Below are 16,560 nucleotides of genomic sequence, written 5' to 3'. Positions count from 1 at the left end.
GAGCGGCGGCCGCGGGGCCGCGCCGGCCGTGAGGCAGCGGGGTGCCGCCGGCCCGCGGCGGGAGTGCCTCAGCCCCGTACGGGTTTGACGGCTCTTTGGCCTTTTCCGCCGCTCGCAGCCAAGCGCTGCCCCCGAGTGCGTTTCCCCAAGCAGATTTACGTCTCTACGTTGCTAACAGTACTTGCAAGGCCCGGGATGGGCAGCCCGTGGCGGCGGCTTTTCCATCCCGCTGCCCCTCAGAGCGCCCAGGGCCGCCTGCGCTGTTACAGCCCAGAGCCCTGCCCTGCGGCTGCGCTTCTGAGGCCGCGCGTTTCCAGAAGATACCAGCTTTTGCTCTTACTTGCCAGGGCGTTTGCATTATGAAAATAAAAAATGAAGGGGCTCATCCGTGAGCCAGGCGATAGCCTTCTGTCACAGATGGTGGCTGTCACCTCTGCCGTTGCTGCACGGATCGTTGCCTCCTTGAAAGGCAGATGAAGCCCTATGCTTTGCATAGCTGGAATGGCTGGCTGGCCTCCTGCTTTGGGCGCTGTCACCAGAAGAGCTTTGCCACACTGTGTGCACTGTGTGTGTCAACCACCTTTTGTCACAAAAGCACTTTGAAATCAGTGGCCAAGTTCCACGTTCTGCCGCACAGACAAAGCAAATACAGAATCCATAAAAATGCACAGTGTGCATGAGATGCGTGAGGGGGGGAAATAGTGGTATTAAACCAGCCATGAGACCAGCCACGTCCAAACTGAAGAGCAGCCCCAGAGAGTGGGGTATTCAACAGTGCTCCTCTGACTTCCTCCATTCACCTTCACTCTGTGAAGAAATGTAAACACGTGTTGTCAAATCCAACACGTCTTCTTTGGAGATAACAAGATTCAGCTCTGAACTGGTATCACACAAAAAAAATGATGGAGAACGAGACTAAGATGAGTGATGATGTTGGGAGGTTGGGGGGAGATACCCACCTAAAGAACAAAGAGAGAAGTTTAAGCTCTGCCATGGTGACATCTCCCTCTCCTCTTTCACATTTTGGAGTTTGTTTGATGGAAGTATGATTTAAGAATGGCATAACAGACATCTAACAAGGAAGCCCACAGGTATAGTGGAGCTGAAGCTTTATATGGATAGGACATCAGTGACGTCTGGTGCAGCTGGAATTTAATTAAGTTTTGAGTTCCCCAACAAAAGAATATTTGATGTATTTCTTCCCTGTGTCTTTTCGTGCACATGATGAATAAAAAATGCCTGAGGGTTGCATTATTTGTTTTTAATATGAATGGCTGGTCTGTTCCACCGATAGGCTTGGGGATCAAGTGAGCTGCTGGCAGCACTGGAGCAGAACAACTGAAAGCTGACTCCAGGCACCAAACTCCACTAAACTTTGCCTCACAGTTTTGCAAGAGCAATGATCAGGAAAAGGGCAAGAGGAGGGAATAAGAAAATTTCTTACATTTTTTAGAAGAGCAGATACTGTACTTCGGCTGTCTCACAAATCTCAGGGCTTTTTTCCTACCAGGTAAAAAGAAGCAAAAGAGGTCAAAAAGCCAGTCTCAAGCTGCTGTGAGAAGCTTGTTGGTGCTTCCTGTTCCCAGCAATTACAGACTTTATGTGCCTTTTGAGACTAGGTACAGAGCAACTCAAAAGATTATTTGTGCCACCAACTTACTTCTTCTGTTCTGGTTAACTCCTACAGAGTCGCCTGTCAGAAAGTAAAACAGAGTCACAGACAGAATCAACTAGGTTGGAAAAGACCTTTGAGATCATCAAGTCCAACCTGTGACCTAACACCACCTTGTCAACTAACAGTGCATGGTATCACTTTGACAAGCCCTACTGTTTCCAATACCAAAGCAGTGAGGTTGGGCCAAATCCCTTGACCCTTCAGGAAGAGGTGCACTGCATCTAAAGGCTTCAAGGAGTGGCCACTTCTTTTTGAGGCTTTCAATCAAAAAGATAGGGCCAAGCAATTATGCCTTAATTTTTTCCCTGGGTATCCCTTTTTGGTCTCCCCAGCTGAACAGAGGCACCATTTCTGTTCCTTCCTTCCTCCCCCTTTATGCTTCCCAAGCTTCTGCTGTGCTGTTTCTGACTTACTGGTTTATCCATCACAGAGCACCTGACTTCTTTAACGTCGTATGTGAAGCTTTATCAGAGTTGATGCAAAAAACTCTTTTATACAACATAGAACTTGAGATTAGATATACCCACCTTTACATCCCCTTAAAGTTGATCTCACAGGCAGTGCATGTGTCAGACCATTTACAAAGAAAAAAGCATGGGCAAGCTGTATGTGAAAACTGCTCCGTTAGAAAAAGCTGCCTCTGTAACACTGGCTGCTAACAGACATCCAGTCCTTCTGACCTGTAGTATGAGGGATCATTACAAATACATTCTCTATCTGGTTCAGAGCTGCATTCTCAGGCCTTCAAAATCCTAAGAAAGTATTTTTTAAGCATTTGTTTTTAATTATAATTGCCTTCTTTTTTTTTTTTTTTTGTGTTGCCTTGACATTCCTATGCACTCAAGGGTTGAAGCGTTGCTAACTTAATCTCAGACCCTGTCTGTCACTGGAAGAAATGCATCCCTTTCTAAAACTGGAGGATGCTGTTTGTGGGCTCTCTCTTTTGCTGCAGCTTTAACAGACAGCAGCCCAAGCATAATGCTGCTCCTGGCCTTGGCTTCTAACTTTGCTCGGTAGCTAATGTTTAGAAAACATTTCCCTCTAAGATATGTCTCACTCTCTGAATTAGATAGCGTTAGATCTTTTTTGTTCTTACATGTTAGTGTAATATTGCTACATTTTCCCCTCTGTGTGGATACTCTTTCTGCAGTACACAAATACAGTTATCAAACAGACTTTTAAAGAACTCTTTTTTTATGGTATATACTGTAACATTTAATTGAATTGCTATTTTACAATATTTGCTGAATTTGAAAATCTTAATTTTTGATTTAAATTGCACGGCAGGAGTTCTTAAAATATCTAGGATTGTCTTACTGCCCTCTGTATGAGCTTGTTCTATATGGAGTTTTTATTCTGCCTTCCATAATCACTGGTCTAGTATGGACATGGGCGTCTTGGTTCTGTGGAGACCTCCTGAATGAAGCAGCCTAGGCCAGTCGGACCAGACAATGGGAAGGTGCTGGAAATGCAGAGATGATAGTGCTGCTGTACTTCCTGAAGAGTAGGAGTCTGGAACATGAGGCATCTTCTCTATTAAAAATTCTTTGTATAAGTGTTGACATAAATTAAAAAAAAAAAATCAGCATCTTGCTTTGGCTCAGGAACTTTTATTTGGCTGTAGCTGAAATAGGGTGACAAGGTTCAATACAGAAGATATTCCTTCCTGATACTTGTCAGTGTAAAAAACGCTTTGGGAGCCAGGAGATGAAATCTTCTTATGTCATTTATATCCCTGAGGACCTCACAAATGCTTTTTGAATATTTTTATTCTGCTCTGTCTGTATTTATGCAATATCTCTGAAATGGGGAATTACACCTACCCCCATTTAATTAATCACAAAATTATGAGTGCAGAAACCCATAACTATGTTCTCAAAGTCACACAGTATATCTCACTGATATAAATGAGAAGGAAGTGTGAAAAGACTCAGTCTTCACTGAAATTAATGATTTCACACTTAGTGAAAATCCACACAGAAGGTGATACCACACAGCCTTTCACTACAGACCACTGCTTTACCACGTGGGCCACTACTGAATTGTAACTGCATGTTGGCAGGGCTCTAAAGCTGTAGACATGTTAAAAGTAATCAGAATAAATAATTCTGAGTTATCCAATGGGCATTCTAATAATGAGCTCCTGCTCATCACCTTTTGAAGGCAGTTTTTCCAGAGGCAATCTAAAATTTTCTGTGAAATTCTTAGGTGTCACTCTTCTAGCAGCAAGCAGCTGAAACCTCCAAAAGACCTGGCTCTTGAGAATGTGGTTCTTATACTACCAGGTGTAAACATACAGCTGTATATTTGCCCTATCTGAATTTCTGTATTGGTAAACTGCTGTCTACAGATTTTGACAACTTTATGCTCTTTCCCTCAGTACCTTCTAAGACATTTTGAATTGACAAGGCAGAATGTGTAAGGTTTATGTCCTAATTCAAAACTATGGCTTCAAAACATACCAATGACTATAAAATACCTAACTAAGGAGCATTTCATTAGGCCAGGGTCTGCAGCTGAATCATTAGCATCACCTAGAAGGCAGTTTCCCCTCCTGTCTCTGCACCCCAGGAGGGAGTTTGGATCTCAAAACTTGGAAGACCATTTGATCTGTGCGACATGCCTGCCACACACAACCTCTTTCATAAGCATGGTATTTAACTACCAGCATACATGGTCATTCCTGCAGACACTGAGAAAATTCATACATGACCTGTGCATTTCCTTCTCCTAGAGAGTAGCCAATGGAGTGGAAGAAGTATTGAGACTCTACTCTTGATAGTTGTTACAAGAGTTTTTAATCACTTACAACAACCAGAATGCTCATCACCTGGCTGGAGAAAAAAGTCTCGTCCTTTGACAACAGTAAACTTTCTTGCAGATTGCTTTCTGCTATGCTTGCAGAATTATAGTAGGGCATGATGAAATGAGTGTTTGGGGCTTTAAAGGAAGACTGCTGTGACTTTCTTCATTTAAGGCAAAAGAAGAGCAAAAATCCTATAATTCTTTTTCCTTGAGTTAAATGGGCTGTAGATAGTGGAGTAAATGACTACACTGCAAACAGACAACTTCATAGAGGACAAGTTACAGGCTATAAGTAAAACCTTGGAGGACACAGAACAGCCACTGAAAGCCCTTTCTGAACTTGTCTTCTGTGTGTCTTCTGTAACCTATATCTGGGTTGAACCTGCCTTCTGAGAAAACAGGCAGCCAAACTGTACATGTAATTTTTCTGTGAATTATGAAAACATGAGGTCATGAAGCTCTGTTTTTTCCTATACACTCACAGCAGTTCTGATGCCTCTCTAAGTTTAAGGCCAAAAGCTTCTTCCTCTGCCCACAAAGAGGGACATAAATTTGCATTTGAATATAAAATTTAGAACATTTACTCATCAGAAAGAAAAGAACTGTGATGATATGACAGACATTTTGAGTTTAATAATATTTGCTCTTCTCCTGCATGACATATATATAAGGTGGTACTGCCTTCTTAAGGGAAAACCAAGAGTGAACTTCAGCTGATTTATTTATGTATTCAAATCCCAACACTCAGCAATGAGTTTTTAAAAGGCAGCAGTTCCTGGGAAAGGAATCCAGCACAAAACTTGTCTGACCTAGCATGCTCTACTACCTCATTCCTGAAATCTTGGCATTTATGATCCCCGTTCATCAGAAACACCATAAATGAAATATTTTAGCATGTTCATTTGCTGCCATATTTTCTGTCCTCTAGGGGGAGATCAGCAATGCTGGACTTCATTTATTTCTCAGGATCAGAAAGGAAAAGATATCCTAGTATTAGACACAGTGGTCAACGTAATGAGATTAATAAAGTTGAGGGCTTCTTGCAACAGAATGAAAAATTCTGTATTTAAACAGATCACTCCCACCACACAGAATAACATGCCTTTTTTTCAGAGATTACCATGTTTAATTAGTCATTTTTTCAGTATCTTAACCATGTATTCCGTTAAATAAAGTAATAAACAAAAGTGTTCAAAGTGAGGCAATACTGTATGTTATTATTAAATTGTGATCAGGTATCTGTGGGACATGGAAAACTAAAAAGAAGTACATAATCTTTGCTTCTCTAGCAAAATTTTAGTGCCAAATTCTGCTCTCAGGTAAATTTCTGTAAAGCATTGTTCATAACAGCATCACAATAGAAGGGCATGTTCATGGTTTTAAAAAGAGCCAAAGGTCAGTAGTTGTTCTCGTATCTTAAAGGCTCAGCACACACCAAGTGCAGCCACAGCATCATTCCTCTCCAACAAACTGATTTGATTTCAACAGATAATAATTTGGCTAATTTTTTTTTTAACTTCAATTTGCCTGCTTCAGCAAATGAGAGCACAATTTGGCTGCTTTCTCTGGGAAAAGGAAGCCAACCAAACATGACTTTCACCAGGCCTCAGTTTTTGGCCCCAGATTTCAACATACACTATTACAGCAATCAAAAGAACCATAGAAATTACTTATTTTACTGTTCCTTAACACGTATCACACAGTCCTGCAGCAAGCAGAATCACAGATGAACCTCAGAACATACAGAGAGCACAACTACTACACTGGACATGAAAAGGAAATTTTATTAAACATGTTTACATAACATGAGTTGGAAGTTCATTTAAAAGCACAGGGGAGTGTTAAGACAAGTGGTCAAAATAGAAAGATACTATCGAATTATAGCTAGTTGGTTTTTGTCCACTAAGACAGAACAGGATCTAGTAGTAGTGCACCAATGCTTGAGTTCTTCCTGCTCAGCAGGTCGAGCAGTAACCAATCTGTGCCCTATGGAAAGATGGGCAGAATAATTCCCATGTGTTGAGTAATAATAAATAGTTCACTTGGTGCAGGCAGTATGTCTATGAATTAAAACCTAGTGTGTACACAGTTTCTACATGTGTTACAGCCCCACAGTAGGAATCTACACCAAAATAGTTATTAGAAGGAATTTGGTCCGTACTACATCACGTTTTCCATAGGGTAAAAAATAAAGTCCATCTATAGACATTTAGCACCAGACCCACAGACCTAGCCTGGCTAAAACCTGCAAAATGTCTATAAGAAAAATGGATGGCTTAGATTTCTTGGTTACTTCAGTATAGTAATTACGAGCAAACTGTACAAGTACATGCAACATACAAGCTGGCCTATGTGGAACTAACATACATTATTAAATAACCTTTTTTTCATCTCTTTTTACAAAACGTGCATGCAGCTTTGAACAGTTCCAAGTCATGCTGCTCTATTTGTGTGATCACAAAATTGAATGGCCTGTAAAAGGAGGGGAAACATATCAATGCACCTGCAGGAATCTGCAGTTCTTCGCACATTTACAGAATATCACAAGGGATTTCAAGGCCAAGAAGAACTCAAATGAATAAAAAGCAAATTGAAATTTGATTTTTTTTTCCAAAAAGTAAGATATCTTGCGTTAAAAAATCAAGCCTTGTGCTTGCATCAATCTCAAAGAAATGTAAACTAAAATTTGGTAAAAACATTAGTAAGTGCAGAATATTTCAACTGGAATCTCCAGTGAAACACTGAACAACTCATACCATGCTCTATCCAGGGCAGACAGGTGCGTCTGAATCGACACACATCAGAGAAGCCTGGGTACAGCTGAAAGTGTCATATGCTCAATTCATTCCTGGTCAACATTTTGGGAAGTCAAATATACATTTATACACAGAAACGTAAGTATTTCCTCTCCATTTCTAGGAGGAAAATTGCATTACCAGTAACATATTCAATGTCAAAATTAAGACTAAAGCTGCTTTATACCAGTCCCCAGCAGTAGTTGCAGAATTCTTCAAAATTCTTCCATGCAAAACATCATAAACAGAAAAGTTATTATATATATATATAATGCAAACATATCTGCTTTTTACAAAGAAAAAGTGGCACTGTGATGATTTTTATTTTCAAGAATATAACTTAGATTGATCATTTGTTCTGGGTTCCCACGTGAAAGACTTTTAAGTACCAGAACCAAGAAACGATTTGAACTCGCTGGAATTGTAACTGTGGCTGTTGAACACTTTAACAATGCTTACAGAGATATGCTTCAGCCCTTTTTTGTTTGGTTTAGAAAAAGAAAGGAAGGGTCTCTGTTAGCATTGTGAGGACTTCTACAAAACTAGCAGAATCACGTGGCAAAAAACTAGTGGAAGTGACAAGTACAGAAAAACTGCTGAAACACCAGGAAGGTAACACTGCTTGAGGGCTCTCTCAAAATGTGAAAAAACAACATTGTTAACAGAGTGAGAGCTTCCAGTTTGGGTCATCTTTGACTTAGGTCAAATCTAAATGTCCCTCTCTTTTTTTTTTTTTCCTTTCTTTCTTTCCTTTTTTTTTTTTTTTTCATTATAAGCATCAGTGGTAGCTGCTAATAGATTAGCTGTATGTGATATACCTTTGTTCTGTCAATTTAAGCCATCTCTCAACAGACAGACATATGTTTGGATAACTACTACAAGCAAAAACGGAAGTGATTGTCTCTCTCCAACAATGTTTGTTGATCATGTGAATATCTGGTTCCAATTGTTATCCTGGGTGATGTTTTTGAATAGACAGCACCTGCTACTATGATCTAATGCAGGGAGGCCCAGTTGAACTTTCCAGAGATGACTGGGAAGCCCTACGTGTCAGGGGAGTCAATGTTGGATCCACAAGCGATGAAGGTGGAAATAATTTATACCAGCCTATTACCACGCTGGACAGATCCAATTCCTCCAGAAGGATCTGGGCAACTCCCATGAAGCATTTGTGGTCCATTCGGCCATAGTCTCCCCAGACTATTACCTGGAAGAACATAAAATTAAAGTTCATGATTGTCCCCAAATCCATGCTTATACAGGGTTATATACTTAAATCTGTGTATGTTCACTCTTGCTGTTATATGTGTTAGCATAAGGAAAATGTGAATGACTGCTCAAGAGTGAATGACTGCTTCCCTTTCATGGGAAAACCTCATGGCAGGACAGGAAGAAGAGTAACAAAAGAGAAATGTTTAAAGCAATGAGACATTTTGCAAGTCTCAAGCCACAAGGATGTCTGTAATGGTATTTATAAAATTAAATGTTTAGTGAGTTGGAATGGATTTACACATACTGGTTAAATTTAAGTAAACAAGCAAGTGATTCCCCAAATGACAGCCTAAAATGGGATTAAGAAGAAACTGACCTGAAGGACTTTACCCTGTGGACTTTCCTCAAAAACCAGTGTCTGTTGGTACAGAGGATCAAGCGTCTTCCTTGCAATTCTTGTCTTCTTCTTAGCTATACATGCTCCATTTTCCAGTAAATACACTTTAACATATGGAGCTGCAAACAGAACATCAAGAATGTTATGTTTGGACTTACAGTGCACATCTGAAATGGAGGACAAATGCCTTAAAAGGAAGCAGAGTAGAAAGAAAATGACACACGTTATTTTCATTTTATCTTTGCAATTGTATAATCTGAATACAATTATATTAATAAAAAAGATGACACAGCCCACAAGAATTCAATTTGATTTTTATAAACTTTGAATATAATGATCTAAGATCTTACTAACAGCAATTACGCTTCATGTCAGTCATTTTAAAAACATTTTCTTTTTCCAGGAGTTAACTGTCACTGACAGCTATTTTGGATTCTCTATAAATTCTTAGGGGTCAGAGATAGTTCAAAGCAAAAGGAACCTTTACGACTCTGCCACTCCAATGATACAGACATGAATTGCACTTTCATCTCTAGCTCTTAAAGAGATTGCAAAGTACCATTTTCACTAAATGTCATCTAAAATAACTGTTCCAGGTTTTAGAATAAGCAGTGGTTGGGCTATTGATTCTAAATCTCCTCTAATAATTGTTCCTATAGATAAGTAGAACTTCAGCAAATGTTCTTATAAAATTATACAGTATTATTACAATATACATTATGTAAATTATTGACACTGACAGAAACACTAGCACAAGCTGCTCCCTTCTTGAAGCATTGTTGTGTATAGTTTTTTCCCATACCTGGGGTAGATTTGGAGCCAGGCTTTTGTATGAGGCCACGGGCTCTAATGACTTCTACTTCTAACTGGCCTTTTTTATCCACCATTCCAATCTGGATGTCACCTGAGAGGGAGAAGAAAGAAGCCCACATTTTAGAGAAGCAGTACAGCACAGGAGAAAGGTATAAGAGTGAGAAAGACTAGTTTTATATTATTCTTCTGCATTACTGTGCTTGTTGTGTCTCCTTATGATCCCTTTAGCTTCTCCATCCTTAAACAAGGACTAAATAATATATACTTAGGGAGCATGGTTCCCTCTCTAGGTATACAGTACATACCAGCTAAAAAGAGGCATCTTTTTCTTCAAAAGTCTCCACCAAGCACACAGGTGACAATTTTTCAATTTTTATCAATATTCCACACACATTTTTGGTGTGACTAAAATGTCACAACGTGTTAAAAAAAGAAACTGTTTTCATTTCTAAACAGTCAAACTTGTTTCCTTGCCTGAGTTTTGACAAATGACATTTCCTGCAGAAAAGGGAACTGCTTACACTGAGACTAAGCACTGTTCTGATCTAGATCAATAAAATACAAGGGCAGTAAACTATGTACTGATGCTCAAAACATTGTATCTCTATGCTTTCTATATATCATGGAATCAGCTGAGTAGAAATCTAACTTATATTAAAATAGATTAAAATAGGCCATTTAGAATAAAAAAAGCACAGTATGACATGAGCACCTACATGACGCTTGAGCAAATAAATTAACTAAATCCATGAAAATTAACTACTCCATGAAACATGTGAGTATGTATATATTTGATATGTAAGCTGTGATTCTATACAAAAAAACAAATTCACAAATAGCTGATCCTGAACTATAGAATTTGGAGTCTGGATTTAGAGAAACAGCATTCTGAAATTAATTGGGTGTGAGATTTTCACATGTTTCTCTAACAGCATATTAAAGCAGTGTTTATACCTTGGTATGTGAGGTATGACAGAACAGCAACAAAGATTTTTTTTATCAATTAAACTTTGCTTGAATAAACACAGCCGTGTTTTGCACTAAAAATAGTTCAGAGGTAAATTCCAACAATTCTTAAGAGCACATCTCTATCTCATATCCAAAATAAAGCATGCAACAGGTAACCAGAAGGGGGAGCAATAATCCAAACATCTTCAAATCATCACTAATGAAAGGATAGCACAGAGCATCTTCTAAAATTGTTCAAAAACACGGTGGAGTGCTTTTTGTGGGCCAAAACTTGAGCCTATAGTGGATAAAGTTCTAAAAAAAGTCAAAATAAATGTTTTACTCTAAGTTATCTGCAGAAAAATCTTTAGTCACAAAACAAGATTACAGTAAAGAAACAGAAGAAATGTAGACACTTATATACATGCCAATAAAGCCATTTATATATTTATTAGACAAATAATCTCACTAATAAATTTTCTTCCAAAATAATAATAAAAATGCTAATTTAATAAGTTTACTGTTTATGAATGCTTTAGTAGCAGTCATTTGGATTTATACAGCAAGTTTTGCCTTAGAGGGTCCTCAGAGCATTCTCAATATAGGTTTCCTCTGCTCATCAGTTGGGAAGGGAACACTTTTTTGCAATTTTTTTTCCTGTTTCTCTCTCCTTTTTCAGATGTGTTTCAATAGCCCTTCCTAAAGCTAGTTTACCAAGACAGTTGTATTGAAGTACTGGACATTATAATTTCCAGCAGGAGAAGTATTATTACAGTAGTGGATCAAGGACTCCTCAATTAGCATCCTAAAGCATGTCTATGAACTGCTCATATATAAGCCAAAAACCCCCAAAGAACTCCAACCCCAGATGTTTCCAAAGATACTTACACAGTTCTGCACTCTTGTACTTCTTATACAACTCATACCCTGTTCATAAAGAAGCTACAGCTAATGCTGCTAAAGGAAATTACAGACTGGTCTGGAAAATAGAGAAGATCACAGATAGACCCCAGCAGCTGTTGTAGAAAAGGACTTTGTGTCTCTCACGACAAGCACTGGCTTTATCAGTGACTGATTATTGGTCATTGCAAATGTTTCCCGAAGATTCACTTTCTGGAGTTAAATGAACTAAGCTTGGAAAAGTGCAGTTGGTCCAGAAGCCCTCTGTCACATCCAATATAATTTGTGTCAAGTAAATATGAACTCTGAACAGTTGAGATTTTGCCGCAAGCTACGATTGGAGAAGTCACAATACTTTTGTGTGGGAAGTAAAACCCTTATCTTCAAATTGCAAATAAGATTAGCCAGTACCTCAAATGGAGCAAACAGTTTCTCACCCCACTTTGGGTGCTGCCATGATAGGAACACTGGTGACTGCAGATAGGACCTTCATGTTGACAATGAAGGAAGACATTTGGTAAAAATCCTTTTGGTGCCGTAGTCTGCCAGTGTGTGCATTAGTTAGTTGTCTTATTATTCATTTAACAGAGGAGAACATATCATTCTTACCCATGGCAGGGGTTGCTAGTGTTTGTCGGCCTACTAACTGTGCAGGTCCCAGTCCATCGAGGAAATCACTGAACTGACTGTCAGCGCCCAGCCGTACTCCAGGAAATATTAAACTGAAACAAAATAGAAGCTGGTTAAGCCTAAGAATAGGATTAATTTCTGTCATCCTACAGTATTTACCACAAAAGTACTACTGATAAAAGGCAATAAGGTCAGGATGCACAACCACAAATCATTCTGCAGCATCAGGAATGATATGTTTCCCATGGACCCCAAAGCAGTGTAGAGAAACTCTGCACATCAACTCGAAGTAGTCCATAAAATAGGTCTTGCTAAGGAAGTCTCCAGGAGCAGTGAAGAGCTTGATAGGTAAATAGACCACGAATGACCTTGTATGAGAAAACATAATAAAAAGCTTCATGAAATTTCATAGCCTATTCTTCATTAGTGAGTGTGTGATTTACATTGATCCAAACCCCATCTGTATCAGTTAGAACAAACAGGGAAAAGAGACGTACACACTAAATTAATCTGATTGCTGCAGCTGTTTAAAGAAGCAGTAAACTGGCAGGTAGTTAGCAGTAGTGGTGATCAGAGCTAAACCTAATGCCACTCTCGAGACAAAATATTCTGGCAGACAAATCTGGATCTGCAGTTGCTACCCACCCCTCTGTAACGATACAAACTGAACCGTAACACATCAGCACAGCGTATATGGAAACATTCAAGGCCAGGTTAGACAGGGCTTTGAGCAACCTCATCTTGAAGATGGCCCTGCCCAGGGCAGGGGATTAGACTAAATTACCTTTACAGGTCCCTTCCAACTCAAGCTATCCTATGGTGCTATAATGTGTACTTTACCAAGCTGCTTCCTTATATTCCATAGTATCCACTTTTTAAAAAAATAGATATACAATCTCCAAACAATAACTAAAGAAAAAAACAAAGAGAGAGAAAGAGTGATCCATGGTGGGAAGACTCAGCTTTGACTTCCTTATAACAATTATGAGAAATAAAAGAACAGACTCTGAACCAAGTCTAGACAACGTATTCCCCAACAGGCCATCCACCACTTCTTCTTCTTCCTCAAATTCAATTATGAGAAATAAAAGAACAGACTCTGAACCAAGTCTAAACAACGTATTCCCCAGCAGGCCATCCACCACTTCTTCTTCCTCAAATGAAATTCCCTATTAGACTGCAAAAATAATAACAAACTTCCTAATAAAACCAAAAGCACCTAGTATTAAAAGCTTTGGTTTCCGCACATCAGGCTTGTGTGCTTCAGCCATTCAATTCACAGTTCTTTGCCAATCCAGTAGTTGCATAGAAAAAGTCCATTCCTCTCTTGAAGACTAACTGTTCTTTCTATGCCTGCATTAAACTTATTGACTGTTGGTGACTGAAGCTGGTCAGAAAATATCATAGAATCATAGAATAGCCTGAGATGGAAGGGATCCACAGGGATCATCAAAGTCCAGCTCCTGGCCCTGCACAGGACAGCCCCAAAAATCTCACCAAGTGCCTGAAAACATTGTCCAAACGCTTCTTGAACTCTGTCAGGCTTGTTGCTGTGACCATTCTCTGGGCAGAAAAACTTTTTCTAGCATCTAACCTAAATCTTCCCTGATTCAGCTTCATGCCATACCCTTGGCACTGCATTTTTATAGAGAAAACTATTTATTTTTCAAAAGCTAAGCTTTTTCACAGAAATTTAGTTTTAAATTCTTTTTCTAAATATGGTTTCTTTAGATGGAGGAAGAATCTCAAGGTTTCCAGTTCAACACCAAGATACTATCTGCTTCTCTCCCCAGTGGCACTATCCTTTCACTTTTGCATCTGCTATGAGATGCTTCTTGCTATTTCATTGGTCTTTTTTCCAAAAATGTGTTACATTTTGCCATAGGCTGACTAACAACATTGAAAATATTCACTTGAGACCACACTTCTGGCTATACATATGATAATGAAGGTTGGAAGTACACATTAATCTTAATGCGTATTAATTCTAATCCATTGAACTCCACGTAAGGGTCAAGGAAAAGAACATGACAAGGTACCTGGGGTGCAAGCACTCAGTTCACTTCTCAAGTTTGCTTTCCTCACTGCCTTACTCAGAGGATGATTCTCAAATCAGCAATTTATGGCTTTACCTTTCTGTCCTGCAGATGCCTGCTGTGACCTCCATATCCAGACCTTGGCTGCCCTAGCCCTGCCAAATCTATTTACACACAATACACAATGAAGGTGGAACAGAGGATTAAGCTGTTCCCCTGAAAATGTGCTCAGCCTCAGTGCTGGGCTCCCACCTTTCCTCTCCACCACCAACCAGGGAAACAGGCTCCCCCAGCTCCTCCCTAAAGGGTCCAGTTTATTTGGCCTTTTGTCACCAAGGTGAGTAACTGATGCCCTACAGATTGACACTCCAGCCTAAGAGAAGGGAAAGAGAATGGCAGGGTGAAGTGTTGAAAGGGTAAAAGTAATGGCCTGTCAAGGAATCATAATGGGGAAAACACTGGGATATTTTACTCTTGTCCCTCATTCTTCATCTAATCTTTATCTGCTTTGGTTTTGTATTAGTCATGATGGAGCCTGTTTTTCTTACATGGCTATTAAAATGCTTAGCATTATCACAGAACCATAAAATGGTTTGGGTTGGAAGGCACCTTAAAAATCATCAAGTTGTGATGCCTGTGCCATGCACAAGCACACCTTTCACTAGATCAGGTAACTCAAATCCCCATCTAATCTGGCTGTGAACACTCCCAATGATAAGCCAATCCACAATTTCTTTGGGCAACCTGTTCCAGTGTTGCAAAAAAAAATTAGAGTGGTGAGAAGACTGATGATAGAGGCACCTTTACACAGATCCTTGCCACCACCATCACTGCAGCCTCGGCTCTTTGTGCCTTATACAATATGCAGCAGCAATTGTGGTAACACAGTAAGCATACAAAAAGGTGAAGCCAAGAAGTCCAAATCTCTCATTTTTTCCCAGGTCTATAAAGGTGCATTTGCCCACTCCCATTTTCCCCTTTATTTGGGAAGTCATCTTCTAAGAATTCCCTAATAACCACTACACCTGGACACATGCAGTAGAGTCCCACTGAGAACTGTGAGGATGCTGGAATATTCCTGTACGTTTTTGTGTCAGAACTGCCTTTGTTCTCCTTTCCTACATATCAAATTGTTCAGCAGTGAATGGAAACAGTTGCCCTATTCCCCACAGCTGTATGTCTGACTTCAGCTGATGGGACAGCTGGGCTCTGGGTTTACAGCTCTTAATAAGACACTTGGAACAACTCCAAATTAAACTTTCTTTGTATCTAGTACTACTGCACTCTGTATCTAGAGTTTCATATCACAGGGATTCACATAAAACATGTGAAGTTTAACTATGAGGTAATCCCAATATATCTCAAAGAAAAAGCATTCCTGTGTTTTGTTTTGAATAATGTAATCTTAATTTAGTTGTCTTTTGATGAAAAAAATGCCTCACTGGGTGACAGGGAAAATAAGAATTCTTACGAAGCTCTGTCTCAGTTTCAATTTCCATGAAATTTGTGCTATGTACCTAAAATAGTTCAGTTTTTCAAATGTTTCAAGAGGAAGAATCTTTACACAAAGCTATTCCCCTCAGCTAGAATGTGGGACATCCCAAGTAATGGGAAAGAAGCTTCTACTTTTAGAAACTTCTCCTACATTACTGATATTTTTAATGCCACTCACTTGCCCTCGGAGCTATAACTATTTATGCTGCCGTCAGTGGATTCTCGACTTGGCTGTCGAACCATACGACTTCTCATCTCTGCTGCCATTCCTGTTTCTGTGCTTCTCTGTATCGTGCTCTTTAGCTTCTTGCTGCCAGCCTCTGAAAGCAGAGAAGAAGCAACAGTTAGAATAACTTACAGCAAAGCCTTGCAAGAACAGTGATCTGACTTGGTCATTCTCATTTACTAACATAAAAAGACTATTCTGATTGAAGAAGCAATTACTCTTCCTCAATTACAAACTGGAAATGACTTTTCTTTAAAAGGCTGCAACCTGAAGATCTTCATTAGGGCAAACTGTTACAAATTAGATGTCTTGTTAATAGCCTTTACACAGTTGATATGTAGACAGGTCATGATACTGTCTACTAACCACATACTTGGTAATATGCCTCTAGCCACCTTGCTAGGTTGAGTGACTGCAAAAGAAGATACAATTCTCACAGAAAATTTTAAAAAAGGGAAAACAATCCTTTATGCATTCCACAGAAAAATGTTAAATACTAAGATACATAGTATCAAAAATATAATGTATTTTGACTTGGCAAATTCTTACTTCTCACCACAAAATGTCTTCAAAGTAAACAGTGGACTTTACAGAACATATGATCTCAGTAGTTCTGAAACAGAAATAAC

The 16,560-nt window shown here is 39.3% G+C and overlaps 1 protein-coding gene across 1 annotated transcript in view; it reads right to left on the bottom strand.

The window, feature by feature from the left end:
• Positions 1 to 8,263: 8,263 nt before the first annotated feature.
• Positions 8,264 to 16,560, bottom strand: part of LOC121358848 (regulating synaptic membrane exocytosis protein 1-like) — a 160,263-nt gene continuing 151,966 nt past the window's right edge. The window contains exons 28-32 of the mRNA XM_041477334.1: positions 15,884 to 16,025; positions 12,155 to 12,267; positions 9,687 to 9,788; positions 8,864 to 9,003; positions 8,264 to 8,482 (exon numbers count right to left, since the gene is read on the bottom strand). Coding sequence (XP_041333268.1) covers positions 8,264 to 8,482; positions 8,864 to 9,003; positions 9,687 to 9,788; positions 12,155 to 12,267; positions 15,884 to 16,025 — 716 coding nt within the window. The remainder of the gene's footprint in view (positions 8,483 to 8,863; positions 9,004 to 9,686; positions 9,789 to 12,154; positions 12,268 to 15,883; positions 16,026 to 16,560) is intronic.

The sequence above is a fragment of the Pyrgilauda ruficollis genome, unplaced genomic scaffold (assembly GCF_017590135.1).
Source record: "Pyrgilauda ruficollis isolate IOZ18807 unplaced genomic scaffold, ASM1759013v1 scaffold40, whole genome shotgun sequence".
NCBI classification, from domain to species: Eukaryota; Metazoa; Chordata; class Aves; order Passeriformes; family Passeridae; genus Pyrgilauda; species Pyrgilauda ruficollis.
Note: the sequence above shows the minus strand (reverse complement) of the source record. Positions and strands in the feature narration are given on the sequence as shown.